The sequence below is a fragment of the Rhipicephalus microplus genome, chromosome X (assembly GCF_043290135.1).
Source record: "Rhipicephalus microplus isolate Deutch F79 chromosome X, USDA_Rmic, whole genome shotgun sequence".
NCBI lineage: Eukaryota > Metazoa > Arthropoda > Arachnida > Ixodida > Ixodidae > Rhipicephalus > Rhipicephalus microplus.
In genome coordinates this window covers 69,676,007-69,692,856 of record NC_134710.1, presented here as the reverse complement: position 1 = coordinate 69,692,856, position 16,850 = coordinate 69,676,007, and the positions used below count along the sequence as shown (strand labels likewise).

The following is a 16,850-nucleotide window of genomic DNA, read 5'->3' as shown; positions in this document are numbered from 1 at the left end:
ATCGCTGCTCCACAGTTCTCTCTAGTGAATATCACGAGAGGCTTTGTGCCTTGAGGTTCCCCAAACCACGCAAGACTAAAGTTACAGTGCATGGCGTCTTTCCTCTGGCAGGAAAGCATAGACGTTAGGCTGGAGGAGATGCTGTCGCGGTCCTGGTCGCAAGGCAAGTTCGTGTGGTACATCAAGCCCTTCAGCGTCTTGCGGAGGCAGCAGGAAAACGGCGAGATTGCGCGCGTTGTCAGCGCGCCCTTCTACACGGCCGCCCCTGGCTACAAGCTGCGCCTGATGGCCGACCTGAACGGCTACGGCGAAGGCCGCGGAAGCCACCTGTCTCTCTTCCTGCAGGCACGTACCACTGAGCGTCTTCCATTTGCTTACGTACTGGTCCCTGAAGTCGAAGTAGATGTTCTAGCGGAATGATGACCGTCAAAAGTATTTGCGAAAGACCACAGGTCAGCAGAAATGTTAGAACTCACTCAGACTCACTCAAAAAATATTTTTAGATGCGGAGCATCTTATACTCGCGCCTTGTAGTGCGCCGTCCGCGCCGTCCGCGCCGTCCGCACCGCTTCTCGAACATTCGACAGCTGACGCGCGCGCATGCGCCGTCGCGCCGTCGCCCACTCTTCCACCATCTGTGCATCCCTTCCTCCTCTACACACCGCGCGCGCTTCACTCCTCCACCATCTGTGCACCCTTCCTCCTCTACACACCGCGTTCGACATCTACAATTCTCTTGATTCTCCAGTGGACGCGCATGTGGCGTCGCGCTTCGAGAACATTCAACAGCTGACAGTGCATGCGCCGTCGTGCTGTATATATACTCAAGGTCGGCGCTCGCTCGCTCAGTTGCCGCTCGTCGGTTGGTTTGTACGGCGCGTCGACGTCCAAGGTCGCGGTGAAATGAATTCCAACGAATCCACAAACACAATGATCGACGTCCCTTCGACCAGCGCCGCCCTTTCGCATACGTGTGTACGTGTTCACTCATTTAACACCCCCTCCTACAACCACGTTAACCAATTTAGCCATCGACCCAAGTAAGTCGCAATTTAACACCCCATTTCACAACCACGTTAACCAATTTAGCCATCGACCCAAGTAAGTCGCACTTTAACACCCCGTTAACCAATTATATGGTCCGCATCCTCCTCAGTGTTCCCCCGAGGAAAGCTGCGGGCAATTTTTTTGCTCTGAGAGCTCTCTCGGACTCGAATTCACAGAAAATTTCTTCAGCTGTATTGGGGCCACTAGTCATCCAGAGCCCACCTGCTTCTAAACCTTCTTCCTTTTTTAGGGGCGAAGCCCCACTTAGTCTAACCTTGTCACGCGTAGCCGGTAGTATCTCCAGTCACGTGTAACCGCCAAAAGGCGTTATTCGGCCGCTACTCTTCGATTGGCTGCTGCGCGCGCTTTGCCTGAGTCCGCGGGAGACGAGTTCCTCTCAGTTTCTGGATCGCCACCGTACATGTCGGGTCGTTGGTGGGGCATGGAGGAAGCAGAGCAGCGGGCGCGTTGAATAAGCTTGCACTCGGCTTCCTTGGCTCGCGTCTCGTCGGTGTTACCCGCGTGCCGTCTGCGTTCTCGAACGCGATCGGACACACGGACAGATGGACGAACGGACGCACGCATGGACAGACATATGGACGGATGGACTGATGCACAGACAGACACACGCATGGACGCACGAGCGGACGCATGGATGGACGCATGGACGGACATAAGCATGAATGGACGTGCGCGTCCACTTATTATCATTCACTCCGTGAATATCCTGTGATTTTTTTCTTTCTTTTTCTTTTAATAAACGTTTTTTTTTCTCATTACATTTCTCCACCATATTCACTCGGACTCAGAATAACTCAACTTTTTGTCAACCAAACTGACTTAGTCTCAAGCTCACCAACATGCTGTTTAGCCATGCGCACCCAGACTGGCGACTTGACATGAGTCTAGGTGAGCCTGAGTGAGTTGACTTGTGAGTCCGCTGGCGAAAATTTAGGTTATTCGATTATGATGTACATGCTCTTAAACGGCAATATCTCACAAAATCCGTGCTGTACGATTCACCTGTTGATCTTGTACTTTTCATATGGGAGTTATGAGTGGTTGCAATCCAGTATTGACATTTTTATAAAATGAGCGGCTCACATGAGATATTTCTGTCAAGGACGTCGGGAGGGGGGGGGGGGGTCATGGCACCCTGCCTCCCTAACTTACGCCTCTGATCAATAGTGCGTTGATGCATGCGTGAATAGATTAGAGTATATAAACCTCAGCCGATATAAGGCTGACAGTAATACTGATGGGTAAGTAAATTAAATGTCATATAGATATATGTTGGTCGATATATGTTGGCAATAAAAGGGGACGCTCATTGAAATTCACCCAAGATATATATTTTGTACTTATGGCTTACTTGGACTCAGGCTCAGCAGTATATTTCTCAAACGGATCCACTCGGACTCAGGCGTACCAAGAATTTCCTCAACGGTACTCACTGGGACACACACTCCCCAGAATATTACTCACCCGAGCATATTCAGTCCCAGACTGACGGTTAGATTTGAGACTGAGTGAGTCTGGTGAGTAAAATCAAGAGTGAGGTTGCCGATTTATGCCAAAGACATTCTTTTTATTCTCAACACAAATAAAGAAGTGATGGGGTGGTCATGATTGCGTTCAGAGAACGTTGACAGGAAAGAACAGATACAGTTGCTATTCAATTATCGATTATTCACCGGTGTCGAAACACTGAAAGACGCTTTCCATTCGATTAGGAAGCATATGTTAACAGTGTATGTAATGGGGTCCTCGTCTGTGCTTTACTTGTATATCATTTAACTATATGCAATAAATTATAAACCGAACATCAGACCTCAGCCATTTTGGGTCCCATTGTAAAATAACCAATAGACGGTCAATCTTCTGCAGCTTTTTTCAAAGTCATGTTTTAATCATCGGACAAAAATTAACTTCAGTTCCAGTACCAGACGCGGATTTCGCTGCAGTAGGCGCCAGAATATCTCCAATACTGGTGGTTTACAACATGCACCATCGCAATTCCCAACGGTTATTAAAGTGGGAAAGCCTCGGCGACATAAGACTCGGTCGCACCATGTGGACTTCGCGAATGTTCAGTCATGCACGACTAAACCTCAAGCTGATCAGCTGTATATATATATCGAAAAGGAAGTAGTCGACGTCACTCGTAGTGGTAATGCAGCTGTGCCCGGTTGAAGACGAAAACGCCATAAAGCTGCACGTAGTTATTTCACTTTGTGGGGTTGACCAGGAAACTGGAGTGGGCAATAACACTGCCAAACTTAAACTGTATAGCCCAGTTTGTTATTATTATTATTATTATTATTATTATTATTATTATTATTATTATTATTATTATTATTATTATTATTATTATTATTATTATTATTATTATTACTGCTGATGAGAACCACACTAGATGTTGGGAATAACATTAGTGCCACAATTTTTGTGATGAACTCAGGAGTGGGAGGGGGACTTCAGCGAGAGCCTGTGTGTGTACATGTGGGTTATTTTTCGTCCATGGGTTTTGTCCATTTTCAGCTCTCTTCAAAAGGGATCAAGAATTGGACATATATTCGCCTGTTTAAGTGATATAGCATATCAAATGAAAAAAACACTACCACTAAGAGCTACTTCTAACTTTTCTTTGTCCTAATCCAGGTCCATTTTTTAACATGTTTTATTGCTCTCTTGCAGGTAATGCAAGGAAAATTTGACTGCGTGCTCGACTGGCCATGCAAGTACGAGGTGAGAATGCTCGCTATGGTCGCTTCTGATCTATGCAATGTTTACTTGAGGCAATTTGGTTGAGATGCAAATAGTTCTGCGCTTGTCCTGTCTTCCTTTGTTGTCTTTCGAGCGCTTAAACAACAGCTATTGCATGCTTTACTTGAGGGATAGAATAAACGTCATGTGACGGTGCGTTTCATGGCTCGGTGATTACTTTTCTAAATATACTCTCTATGGTGCACATATTCAAGCAAAAGTTACAATTAGTAGGTAACATCGCATGAACTCGACATATCGATACCCTCACCCATCGACGGAAGGAGGGTGTTGAGTGCCAGTGATTGAGTGTTCACTTCCAGCTCACATGCAGGCGTTGTCATGCAATCCTTTAACAGTAGGCCACACGCTCTCTTTGGGTTTAATTAATAAATGTACTTCTTTGTAACTGTTGGCGTCGAAAACTATGTTCAATATCACGATTGGCTGTCATGGGCTGCGAAGAGCAGTTTGAGCACGATAACTTCGCGAATAACGGCGCCTAACAGTTCTGCATTCGCCTTCACAAACGCGACTTACCTGAGTGTTATTCGGGGAAAATGTTTAGCCAGTTTTAATAAGAGAGCAATAATCAGCAAAGCCAGCTGGCCAATGAAAAAGGTGACTTAAGAATAACGCTTTGGGAATGCGGCCACTGATCTCAAAAACGTAACGGGCTAATGAGCGAAACGAAAATCTAGAAATTCAGTTTTGTCACAGCAGTTGAAAGGGATGGTGTCCACTGGAAGAGATAGTCCCACTGGTGATTGCCTTGCTCCTGCACCACTACACAGTGATAAATAATGTGAACTTGCGAGCGCCAGAGTTGGAGCTGTAAGCGCCACACCATCCCCGAGTTAAGCCAGCCTCAGTTGTTAACGTGTATAGTGACAGACACTGCAGATCAGCTGAGTGAGCATGCAGCCTGTGGAAGCGATGCGTTTCACGGGTGCATCTCTGCCGCAGCACGTGCTTCGCGTGGTGGATCAGTCGGGTCGCGGCCTGCACCTGGACCGGCAGCAGTCGTTCCGCAGCATCCCCTCCAAGAGCAAGCATCTTATGGGGCGGCCTGTCAACGAGTGCAACGTGCCCATTGGCTTTCACACCATGGCGCCGCTATCCGAGCTGCACAATGAGCGCACCGGTTTCCTCCGCAACGACACTCTTGTCATCGTCTACCGCTGCAGGATATGACTGCTGCCTCCAAGTGCCACTCCAGCGGGCTTCGTTGAAGACGCTCTGCAAGCAAAGCCCTCCCATGTGCCCTCTGGCTTATCCAATGGACGACAATCCTCGCAAGGAACCAGACGCGTGCAAGTTGTCCGCGAAACGTGTCGCTCCCATCAGATGCGGTGATCACCTCCGAAATGATTGTGGACGTATGAACTATGGACAGACAGGTTCGCAAGGAATTAAGCACATTGCCGGTCACAGTGCTACTGTTGGAAGGCCCAACCAACCCTCGCATCTGCATAGTTCTTTCTTGCGTAGTTGAAGTGTAAGGCATGACGATGAAAACGGACAGAGTGCTCACACACAGAGGAGCGCCACTTCCAACAACGTTTATTTCGAAGTGATCTTAGTATGTATGACACACCACGCTCTTTGTGTGGGATTTAATTGATGGTGGGGGGGGGGGGGTGTTAACGTCCCAAAATCAACATAAGACAGGCCGTAGTGAAATCCAGAAATTTCGACCACCTGGGCTTCTTTAATGTGCACCCAAATCTGAGCACACGGGCCTACATTTTCGCCTCCGGCTCTCTGTGGGTGTACATCTCTTCCTTTGTTTCTTGTCGTCGTCGCCTTTATGCCCACTCTGTGCCTGTATATATATATATATATATATATATATATATATATATATATATATATATATATATATATATATATATATATATATATATATATATATATATATATATATATATATATATATATATATATATATATATAACCTTCATCATGTGCTATTGCGTGAGGCAGCCACATGATGTGAGGTAAACTTTCTGTCGTTCTCTTTAACGCTGGGAAGGCAGAAACAATAATTTTTGACGTGACGGAGGTAAAACCGTTAATTTTCGTGATACGCTGAATATTCATACACTTGCGCTTTCGACGAACATTCCAAGTTGTGTTTTCATTTACGCTTGTGCTGTACTGAATAATGTTATTAAGCATGAACAGTAAACATTCGCAACTTTATTACTGCTCGCCAGGCGTTGCATGGTCGTCATCCAGCAGTCCTGTGATCATTGACACATACAAATATTGTCTCTCCTAAGAACACCTGAGCCTAGTACTCAGGTTTAGGTTACCGATACTCAACACATTAAGGGTGGAGTATCGGTAACAAATCACTGATGCTGTTTTTCACTGGTAGATTCGGAGCAGGTTTTTTTGCTCCGTGGCGACGAAACCGCATTTCACTGGTAGATTCAGAGTGGATCCGCGCTTTTCACTGGTAGTTTCAGAGCAGCTCGCTCCGAGGCGGATTGCTCGCACTGCTCCGCCGACAAGTCGCAGATTCGGGCGGAAACACGACGAGCAGCATACGTCACTTCCGTCGTTGTACGTTGCTGAGTTTTGCAAAATGGCTGCGTTCGCTGCCTTGGCGGAACTTCTGTCTAGCGACGAAAGCACTTCAAGCAGCAGCTCGTCCAGCTCAGACGACGAAGACTTCGAGGAAAGACAAGCGCTATGCGAAGCCTTCTTTCGGGAAACTTTTTCGGAGTCCCACCGCGAACGTCCCAAAATTTTGGGGTTCATCGAGAACGTTGCGCGGCTGTACACAGACGAGCAGGTAAGCGCGGAGCTCCCTCTTTTCATAATACTACATGAACCTAATTTCATCTTTTTATCATTTCCTTCTCTGCAGTTCCGTCAAGACTTCAGGGTGTCGAGGCGTGTCGCGGAAACGTTGATCCGTGGTTTTGAAGGCTCGCGTCACTACCCATGCAGTGATCGTGGTGGGTCCCCCTCGAAAACCGCGGAAGAGCACATTCTGGTCTTTCTGTGGTAAGTCTGCACGCTGTTTTAAAAGTCATGCCTACCAGTGTGTATAATCTTAATGCTTTCAAGTGCTTCGGCGTAGAAGTACGTTTTTTCGTTGCGTGCGCAGAATTTTGACGGGGAGTCCAACCATTATAAATTTTTGTTCGTGTGTTTATGTGCGCGTGTGTAGAGAATATACACATGTGAAATTTAACAATTTCGGCGGCGTTAAATCTCCCTAGTAGCCTTCCCGCGGCTACGCCGCTTGTGCTTTTTGTCCTTGAAAGTTGCTAAGTGTGATGCAATGGAAACCAATGAAATATGACCGCTTGCAACTGCACAGCCAGAGAGAACAGTGTTAAGAGCTTCTACTTTTCTTACGGCTGCTAATTTTGATGCAAATATTTCATGCCTTTATTTCACAAAGCAGGCTTTACTTGATCACTTTCTTCCATAATGTGTGTTTGCTGTGTCAGGTTTGCTGCAAACAAGGCGTGCCTGAGGGACGTTGCTGGACGCTTTGGCATGGCAACTGCGACAGCATTTAGAGTCGTGGAGCGCACGCTCGAATATTTCCTTGATATAGCCGAAGAGGTAATATCATTTCCAGGAGATCTTGATCAGCTGTCAGCGGACTTCGAACAAGTAAGAATTTTAGGTATTTCACTGTTCCATGGCAAACACAACAAATGAGTTGTCTAATTGAAGCTTACTTTAGAGAATAGTCACATAATACATTGATTGTAGCAGGTTAAGCTGCCGTTGGGGCACAGGGGATGTGGTACTAAGTTGCGCTTGAAAGATGGGGTTATTGTCAAGCAGTCTCACTATCAAATGAGAAATGCTAGTGAAACATGTATTGTTCATTTACAGTGCACATAAAAGCAGGGTGTCTGCCAACGTGGAAAAGTCAGGGAATTTCAAAAAAACCAGGCCAGGTCATGAAAACTGACAGCAGTTCTGTGGGACCGTCACAAAAATAAGCATCGCCATTCATCAAAGCTTAAAAAGTCTCTCAGCTGCAACTACAGTGGGCTGCTGGAAGGTGTGTGAAAAAAAAAAAAGGACAGTGCATAACTCTTGCTTCTGAGTGTAAACGCGAAAGGGACCCATAGAACACAAAGTTTACTGACATTTCAGTACCTCATATGGGAGAGAGCCTTGTTTAAAAGTCATGAAAAAGGCACAGTGTACTTCAGTACGCCTAAATACGTGACGTAAGCAGAGAGAGTACATTGTCAGAAGCCTCCCATCACTCCTGTGCAGCGTATGTACAGTTGTCTGTATCTGGATTCGAGAGTTTTACAAGTCTATTTGGTGGTCTGTGATTCCGTGTGTTCAGGGAGGGCAGTCGAGGCCACGCCTCGTTTTGTGGTATCATATTTGTGTTGTTTAACTTTTACCAGTTTCACCGATGTACTGGTCACAATTATGTCAGCCTATGGCATAAACTAGACTAAGGAAATTTCTGCTCGGCAACTTGTCCTTCACATTGGCTAAAGCATTCTTTAACATCCATGTTGGTATATCCACTCTTTTGGTGCCTGTTGCTTCTACATATCACACGGCATATCTGACTCACGTCTGTAGATTTATGCATGTTTTGTCTATGCCACGATTTCGGCCCGGCTTGAAGGCCGTCTGGTTTTTCTAGGCTAGAACTGCTATCAGCTGAAGCTTGCTGGGCTACTCATGTCTTTTAATAATAATAATAATAATAATAATAATAATAATAATAATATTATTATTATTATTATTATTATTATGATTATTATTATTATTATTATTATTATTATTATTATTATTATTATTATTATTGGTGGTGCAACACCAAACGTCTTCAGCTACACACTTATGCTGGTAGCTCGTGTTTCAAGGGTAGAACTTGGGTAACTTCAGCTAAATTTTTCATTTCAGTTTTGTGAGATTGTGTAAATAAATCTGCAATTATTTTTCAGTGTCACGTCTACAGCAGAGTATGTAAATCAAGGTAACATGCGGACATTCATGATTCATCTATAGAATCAAGGAAACTGTTCCACCTTGACAAATTCATTCTCACCACCACATATTCAAATGTCAGCACTTTAAACGTTGACCCCAGCTTTCATTTCACTTCAAGTATGACAGCCCAGATAAATGCATGTGCTTGTCGTAAAAAAAAAAAACATTTTGCAGTATGGCTATGTTCTTGCAACGTTGTCGTTACTCGTTGTCAAGGCAAGATACATAGAATATGCGAGTAGTAGTTATTTACTTTTTTTGTTGAAAAGTATACTTTAGAGGTGTGCAAATTAGGCGGCGGCGCAAATCAATAGTAAATACATCAATCTAGGTCGAATCAGTTCTAATCTAATCTACATATAAATAGGTGAGTCAGTAAATACAGTAGTTCAGGTCGATCTAATTAAATCCAATCCACATCCTAACCGGCGTGGGCTACAGCCATTATAGTAAAATAGATTTTACTCCAGTGGCAGAACCGGCCAGGCTCCTGTGTTTTCATTTTACACGAATGCCACCAAATGGCACCACTTCTAAGTTTCTCAGCAGCTTTGACTGCGATGTCAAACGATCGCAGACACCTTCAAACTTCATCTGCGGTTACTCTTAACTTGTGTGTTTTCTTCCTGGTTCTTCGGAACATCAAACAGCTGACTTGCTCACTGCCTAGCTCAGGGGTTTTATTTTGGCCAGATTTACATGTTTTTTCACAATTGTCGCATGCCCTGAGAACATTTTGAGTGCGTCTGGTAATTATGTTTACCTTTATAGAGCGCCCGGTTTTTTTTTTCTACTCGGGTTTGTTTGCAGTGTACAGTGTTTTCCATGCAAACGTGGCAGTCATGGAATTTGCTTTGAATCATGATGGAAAACCTGGGAAATTCAAGGAATTTAGAAATATGAAATTGGTAGACACCCTGAAAGGGACCCCTGGCACTTAAAATTTCTAATGCCTTTTGCTGTGGTGTTCCGTACAATGATTCCATAGTTCTGGCATGTAAAAGACTTGTGTCACCTAAAGTTAACTCCGCTAAGACCAACAAAACTACTGCATCAAGTGTTAAGATTATTTACTTCAAGAAGTTCACTACAGGTGTGTTCTTTTTCTCTCACTGTCACAGGTGTCAGGAGTGCCCAACACGATCGGTTGCATTGACGGATCCTACATAAGCATCCGCTGCCCTGCAAAAAAAGTGCGTTCAACCTATGTGAACAGGCACAGTTATCCGTCACTGACACTGCAAGCTCTGTGTGATCACAAAAAGAAGTTTCTCGATGTGACTACTGGACACCCCAGCAAGATTCACGATTCGAGAATCTTCAGGACATCGAGGCTTTCTTCAAAGTTGCCGCATGTGTGCTGTTCCGGGAAGTACCACGTTCTCGGGGACGCTGCCTACCCGCTTCGAGATTACCTCATAACCCCATTCAGGAATTATGGTCACCTTGACGCGAGGCAGCGCGCCTTCAATTATCACTTTTCGGCAACGAGAGTGAAGATTGAGAATGCCTTTGGAGACCTCAAGGCCAGGTTCCGCCAGCTGCTGCACCTGGACTTTCTGTTTGTAGACAAAATGAACAAGTTCATTATAGCTTGTTGTGTTTTGCACAATATGTGCATTAATTGTGGTGATGTGGATGTGCCGCCGTACATCGATGATGAACATGCACCGTGGGAATGGGAGGCACAACCGGATGATGTTCCCCCCAACAATGGCCCGCTTGCATCAACTGAAGATGCACTGCGTCGCCAAGGCGAGGAGAAGCGTGAGCGCTTAATGCAAGCGATGCGCATTTGATTTAAAGTTAGGACTGCCTACGTGTACACAAAACAAGAAACGTTAAGGTGTTGTAAATTTTGTTTCGTGTTGTAGAGATTTCTAGCAGAAAATAACACTAAAAGACGGGACGAAGCAAGGACACAAACTACGGCGCTGACTAACAAGCAAATTCGTTTTATTCTTCTAATCCGCGTATATATACTTTACCACAATCTCAAGGAAACAAAAAAAAATAGAATCATGATAAATGCATGCCCCTCATTTCTGAAGCGTATCATTTACAACGGCGGCGAAACATGCATCAGTTTCCCTTATATTTCCCTCTCTCTGAAGGAGTTACCTCTCCTGTCTTATTGAGCATTTCTTTCCTCCTGAGTCAGCCAACATTTGTGTGTGTCTTTTTTTTGCTTTTTCTCACCCTTCAGATTAGTGGTGGAGTGTATATACCTAGACTGGAAGAATAAGACACATTTGGCTGTTAGTCAGTGCCATGGTTGTGTCTCTGCCATGGTTGTGTCCCTGCTTTGTCCCATCCTTTAGCACTGTTTTCTACAGGAAACACTGTACTAACCAGCTAAAATGCATGCCGCACTGTGTTGTAGTGACTCATCTTGCTAGGGCGCAGCCTGATTTTTTTGTTTCTTAGCTTTGTGACACGTAGCAGCTTCCACATAGCGTGAGTCAACCCAAGATGTTTGCAGGAATCTGACTGGATCAGTGTAATTGTTTCCTATGCGAAGCCATCAGCATGCTTATTGCTGACTAGTGCTAACGCCGCAGCGTGTTGGTCGGTATGGCTACTGCAGCTGAAGATAGCTGGTGATATTGATAGTAACTGCACTCTTCGTGCTGGTGAGACACGAGAAAGTGACAAAGTCAACCGGCCAAACATAGCTGGGCTCCAGCTCTCGTCAGCCACCACAAACATTCTGAGAAACATGTAGTGACATTGGCATAAGTCCAAGCTAGTGCAGGCTACACTGAGGAGCATTTGTGTTAATGGAACAATGTCACCAAAATTACGAGCTTGAAATGTTTGTGTTGTTTGTCTTGCAGTTGGGGCACTATGCTTGTCAGTTAAACCTGTCGCTTCGAGGAATATTCGTAATGAACACCCATCCCGACTCATTGTTTCCCACGCATGGTGCCCAAATTCAAAAAGTGCGCTCTGAACGTCACAAAAGCCCGAGTCTACATAGTCTTATGACTCCTGAGATTGTTCGCTGTGTAATTTTTTGTGATTCCAGTAGTAGTTTTACAGTGATGCCAAAATTAGTCACAAGGAGCCATTCTTGCATTAATTACACAGTACATTGCAATATTTATGATCAAAGTTTGGGGACTACCGGACACAATGCTCTTAATTAAAGCATTCAAGTCAAAACAAAAATTTGTCAGGGGTCCTTTAGGCATGGTGACTGCTGCTGTGAGAAATGGCTTCTTTGTCATGCAATTTGGTTATTGCTTGTGCATTAACATTTCATTTGCCTGATGAAAATTTGCATGGACAAACGTTCTGCATTTCTTAGTCTTTGTTCAGCTTTTCTTACCATCAAAACGGCGTGAAATTATAATGATCATTGCAACTTTGTCTTGTAAAAGGGCCCTGGAACCCTTATTTCACCTCAACAACAAACATTGTCAATCTGTTATCAATGCGCCTGCCAACGTGCACATGTGTACAATGCTTACAATAAACATGCTTTTCACATTTTATTCATTTTTCTTCAAGTTGAAAATTTCACGGAGAAGATTCATCTTTTCTTTGTGCATTTCTTCTCGTCGCTGTGTTTTAGCAAGTCGTCGCTCTTCCCTCTTGCTGTCTCTTTCAGCCTTTCGCTCTGCTCGCCGTTCATCTAACTCCTTCATTTTTTCAAAGAAGGTTTGCAGGTGGAGCTCGCGTGCTGAATTCGGGCGTTTTCTTTTTGAATCAGGAGTGTCGTCCTGCCCAACGGAGCTGGATGGAGAGTGTGACGTTGACGAGCTTGAACCAGCAAGTGGAACAGACTCGGTGGATGACTGTGGACATGTCTTTTTTGATACCACTCCACTTGCGTCGCGTACCACTTCTGGTTCCAAGCTGTCGTCCAGCCACTTGATTTTTTCAAGCTCGGCCTCGTAGGGGACTTCTTGTGGGGAACAGCCAGACGTATTATTTTTCCCAGCTGCCACATTTTTTCTTTTCAGTACGGTTTTGTACCGAGAGCAGCACTGCTCACCAGTTCTCATTACACCCAGTTTATTATTAATGTCTGTTGCAATTTTTTCAAACATGGCCTTTTTGTTGCGAAATTTTTTCAGAGGGCCAACTTGAGGGAAATATGAGGCGTAGAGGTCCAGCAGCAGCTTCGTCTCGCCACTCGTCCACTCACACCCTGCAGCTGAAATATGCATTATACACACATAAAATACATATAAACTGGCATTAATAGACTTTTTTGATACAGGGCACGAAGCTATATGCTCTCTGAGCCATAGAACACTTACTGTAAAGCATTAGTACTGTCACACTGTTTTGGCACAGCAAATATTGGGTGCTGTGGGGATCGCTTTGCATATCAGAACAGACAATCATGCAAATTCATAATATTACTATACATAACTTATTCACAGCATAATTTTCTTAGAGAGTAAATTTGAAAACACTGCATAATAAATATGGGGCCTCTTCGTGCAGCTGACTATTCGTTGAATTCAATTTTATTATTTAAGCACCCAATATTGAGAAGCGTGAGCAAGAAGCCATTAAATGGTTTTGCGTAATTCGTGGTTTTTTTGAGAGGGTTTGCAATCTGCTGGACCTATCTTCATCCTAATGCCACTAGCATGTTTGTGTATGCATGCTTACCACGTGCAGGAGTCCCTGGCTGACAAGCCCGACTTGGTGACGCACCAGTAGACGCTGCAGAATCTGTGTTTGATAATTGAAAAGCATTGTAGTATGTTAATATGTGTTAATTTTAAGCAGGTACACAATTTTCTTCAAGTAGTCCTTACACGTTGCTCGTCAAAGCATTGTCCTCTACATATATAGACGACTGTATACAAAACTAGTTCTACAGAGACACATGTAGACCAATTTACCATTTCCTAAAAATGCGCCCTGTGTATGTGACAAAGCGTCGGTGGCGTCACACTGTGTAGCACCTTCAAATAGAGAAAAAGAAAAGACATTTGCGGGTTAACACCAAAAGAGTAGAGGTCAAGAATCGCCAAGAAAACGTTACTTCTCTAGTAAATTTTTCATGCATGTATTCATGCGCGAATACAGAGATCGCCATGCATTTTTATTAAAGGTAATACAGCAGCTTGGTGAGCGCTGCGAAAATTCCGGCGCTTGTGATATTCTAAATAGTAGGACTGTAAGGTGTTGGGTAAGCAACTGCTCTGATTAAAAAAAAAAGCCTGCTCACAACATGCCGTATTTTTGCGAGCGCCGATTGCGGCCGTTACCACGTGTACCCGCATGCTTTACAATTATCTGACCAGTCTTCATGCGGAGCTATCAAAGTTAGCATTCCGTGCAGAGTTTATTATCAGCGTCAAGTACGTCGCACTTACCGTTCAGATCGTTGCCGCTGTTTCTGAAAACGCCCAGCAACAGCCGACGCACAGCCGGTGTCAATTCCGCGTGCTCGTCCATACTTGCTACACAACTGCTGTTCGCGACTGCGTTAAAGTGTTCTACAAAGCTTTAACTGCGTGGTCGAAATGCGCGCCCTGCAGTGGCGGCCAAAGTTGCCAAGGAAACGAAGAGAGCGGAAAAATAAACTGTTTCCGGAACCGGTTTGCGTGACGTATGCATAATCAACTTCCGGGGCACCTCTCACGGAGCATTCTCGTGTTTCACTGGCAGAGGTGGCTTCGTGCGATCCGAGTGCTCGCTCCGGGATTTCGGCGGTCGCTCTGAATCTCCCAGTGAAAAACACCAAAAGCTTCTCAGAACAAATGCGCAATTTTTTTTCATGTGCCATTTGCCCTTGGCCATTTGATTTTGATAATGATGTCCTGCAAAAAGTGGTATACATGGTTATAATTGCACTATATAATAACCATGTATGCCCGTCGAAGTATAGAATCACGCTTTGGCTGGCGGTACGTGCTGAATACCTTTTTTAAGAAATAATATCGAATTAAATACACAGCGCATTAGCATTATACGTATGGCATTGGCTGCTGCAGAACATTTACTTGTTGATTGACCAGCTAAATGCGCTAAATGATAATGCCCAAAGTCGTGATTGGCTGAAAATTTTTCGAACTAACAATTCTAGCATAATCAATTATTGTGAATGTGGTCCCAGCCCTAAGATTCCAAGGCGTTGTTCACAGTGTCGTAATGATCTTCGTAGATGAAGTTATCCCTTTGTGTTTCTTGTGTGCGTGCGTGCGCAATGTTATTTCATTTAATAGCCTCTATGATCGTGGTTTTGGTTTTCTGACGGTGCTCCTGTGGTGGAAGGTTATGCTGAAAAAGCGCATTAAGACTCATGTATTGTGACAGCCATAAAGTGTGCTAAAGAGTCCGAGTTCTCAATTAGTACAAGCGCACCCAAAGCAAATGTGCATACATTCTGCCCGCTAACTACAGGTTTTCACGCTCACTTTAATCCAAGTGCCAGACTAAATAATCTGCACGCCATTGAAATAATCTGAGCACCGAGCTATTTAATCCATGTGTCAAACATTTAATCTAAGCGCCAACATATTTAGTCCAAGCGCCAACTCACTCGGGCCGCGCGCCATTGAGTTTAATCCAAGTGCCACCGTGTTTAATCCAATTGCCAATGACTTTAATTCAGGTGCCAGTCAGTTTAATCCATGCGTTAGAAACACACAGTTAGCCACTATATATAGTATAAATGTCAGAATAACGTAAACGCGTCACAGCAAGAACTTTTCCCTCGGCTATACATGGTAGCGCTTATGAAATGAAGTGCTCAGTGCGACTTCCCCTTAACATTTTGGTGTCATAGCTTCCAAATAAAAAAAACAGTCAGTAGTAATTGCATTTATGGGTACTTGAATGTATTTGCTCATAGAGTCCATGTTAGTCTTTATTGCATTGCTACTGCTTCATTCCGGTTAACCATCTACACCATCGCATATATATGCATAGATTCGTGTCGTCTGCTGAGCAGACGGCATTTGGCTACTTATGCGCTGAGGCTACCGCAGTCGTCTGCTCAGCCCAGGGAGAACAGTGACCGACAGATGATATTCATTCGTTCTTGAAATTAGAAATAACCACTAAAAATACCAAACTTGCATTTATACGGGTTCATGTGGAAATAAGTTGTTATAAAAGCATCAAAGTAGATACTCCGGTTTTCATGTAGCAGACGACGCTTAGTGTAGCTGAAGCGTGTTTACTTGAAACGTGTGTTTTCATACGGGAACATTTCCAGACGAAAAGAGAGCTTTGCTTGAAGTCATGGCTGGACGCAAACGAGGACCACACTTTAAGAACCCCGACGAACATCGTCGAAAAAAGAGCAGAGTATCGGTGGTCGATAGGGCTAGAATTGTGGACGTTTACAGGCGTGGCGGTGACTTAAAGCAACTGGCCGACGCTCTATAGGCATCAACATTAAAACAGCAAGATCGATTGCCGCTACCGACAGAGAAACATCAAAGCATGGTGGGGGTTCAAAAAGGAAGTTTGGAGATGACGTCATGCGTACTTTGAGACGAATTGTCGACGGAAACTGTACATTTACATTGAAGCAAATAAAGGAGGCCCTGGAGAAAGAAATGCCAGGAGTAACAATCAGTGCAAGCACAGTCGACCACTTGCTGGATGCCCACTGCTACTCGATGAAGCTAGTGACCCAGAGGCCCACAGATCGCAACCGTGACGATATCAAGCACAGCCGCATGCTGTGCGCGTAATGGCTGCAGTCTGATGGATCGCGTGTTTGCCGCTTCTATTTGGATGAGACTAACTTCAATATCTGGTGTTCCAGGAACTTCGGCAGGGCAGCTAAAGGACAACCAGCTGTGCACATGACCATAACGACAAAGGGAGTGAACTTGAACATTATAGCATGCATGTCCGCAAATTGAGTTATTCACTGGACTGTGGTGGACAAAGTTCATTGGGTTGTTTTTAATGACTTCCTCAGTGATGTTTCGGCCCGCGTAGAACGTGATGAGCCAAATGCCGAAGCTGTATTCCTTTTTGACAATGCACCTGCTCACGCTCAAGCAGAACAGGCGGCTTTGGCTAACTCCATGCACTCTATTAAGCGCCTGCCA

The 16,850-nt window shown here is 44.5% G+C and overlaps 3 protein-coding genes across 8 annotated transcripts in view; 2 read left to right on the top strand and 1 right to left on the bottom strand.

Moving 5' to 3' along the window:
- Positions 1 to 16,850, top strand: part of LOC119176663 (TNF receptor-associated factor 5) — a 48,644-nt gene that overhangs the window by 26,397 nt on the left and 5,397 nt on the right. For 4 of the 5 annotated variants that reach the window (XM_075877106.1, XM_037428021.2, XM_075877105.1 and 1 more), the window contains 3 exons: positions 112 to 345; positions 3,745 to 3,795; positions 4,780 to 5,272. In XM_075877106.1, the coding sequence (XP_075733221.1) occupies positions 112 to 345; positions 3,745 to 3,795; positions 4,780 to 5,007 (513 nt within the window). In that variant the 3' untranslated portion in view covers positions 5,008 to 5,272. Of the gene's footprint in view, positions 1 to 111; positions 346 to 3,744; positions 3,796 to 4,779; positions 5,273 to 16,850 lie in introns of those variants that run through there. The other variant, XM_075877107.1, reaches the window with a different exon arrangement.
- On the top strand, positions 5,792 to 12,308 carry LOC119185022 (putative nuclease HARBI1). Of its 2 annotated transcripts, XM_037434154.2 has the most exons (4): positions 5,793 to 6,616; positions 6,692 to 6,831; positions 7,284 to 7,452; positions 9,933 to 12,308. In XM_037434154.2, the coding sequence occupies exons 1-4, from the start codon at positions 6,407 to 6,409 to the stop codon at positions 10,608 to 10,610; spliced, it is 1,197 nt and encodes a 398-aa protein (XP_037290051.1). In that variant the 5' UTR covers positions 5,793 to 6,406; the 3' UTR covers positions 10,611 to 12,308. The 2 variants fall into 2 exon arrangements, with proteins under 2 accessions (XP_037290050.1, XP_037290051.1); XM_037434153.2 differs by having other exon boundaries at positions 5,792 to 6,831.
- On the bottom strand, positions 12,293 to 14,521 carry LOC142775605 (uncharacterized). Its single transcript, XM_075877103.1, has 4 exons — positions 14,154 to 14,521; positions 13,677 to 13,739; positions 13,441 to 13,503; positions 12,293 to 12,973 (listed from the first exon to the last, which is right to left on the bottom strand). The coding sequence occupies exons 1-4, from the start codon at positions 14,233 to 14,235 to the stop codon at positions 12,306 to 12,308; spliced, it is 876 nt and encodes a 291-aa protein (XP_075733218.1). The 5' UTR covers positions 14,236 to 14,521; the 3' UTR covers positions 12,293 to 12,305.

Coding starts and splice junctions, on each gene's coding strand:
- LOC119185022 (XM_037434153.2), top strand. CDS start 6,407: ATGGCTGCGTTCGCTGCCTTGGCGGAACTTCTGTCTAGCGACGAAAGC. Junction 6,832..7,283: donor CACATTCTGGTCTTTCTGTG/GTAAGTCTGCAC, acceptor TTGCTGTGTCAG/GTTTGCTGCAAACAAGGCGT. Junction 7,453..9,932: donor TGTCAGCGGACTTCGAACAA/GTAAGAATTTTA, acceptor TCACTGTCACAG/GTGTCAGGAGTGCCCAACAC.
- LOC142775605 (XM_075877103.1), bottom strand. CDS start 14,235: ATGGACGAGCACGCGGAATTGACACCGGCTGTGCGTCGGCTGTTGCTG. Junction 13,504..13,676: donor GGGCGCATTTTTAGGAAATG/GTAAATTGGTCT, acceptor TATCAAACACAG/ATTCTGCAGCGTCTACTGGT. Junction 12,974..13,440: donor GCCAGGGACTCCTGCACGTG/GTAAGCATGCAT, acceptor TGCATATTTCAG/CTGCAGGGTGTGAGTGGACG.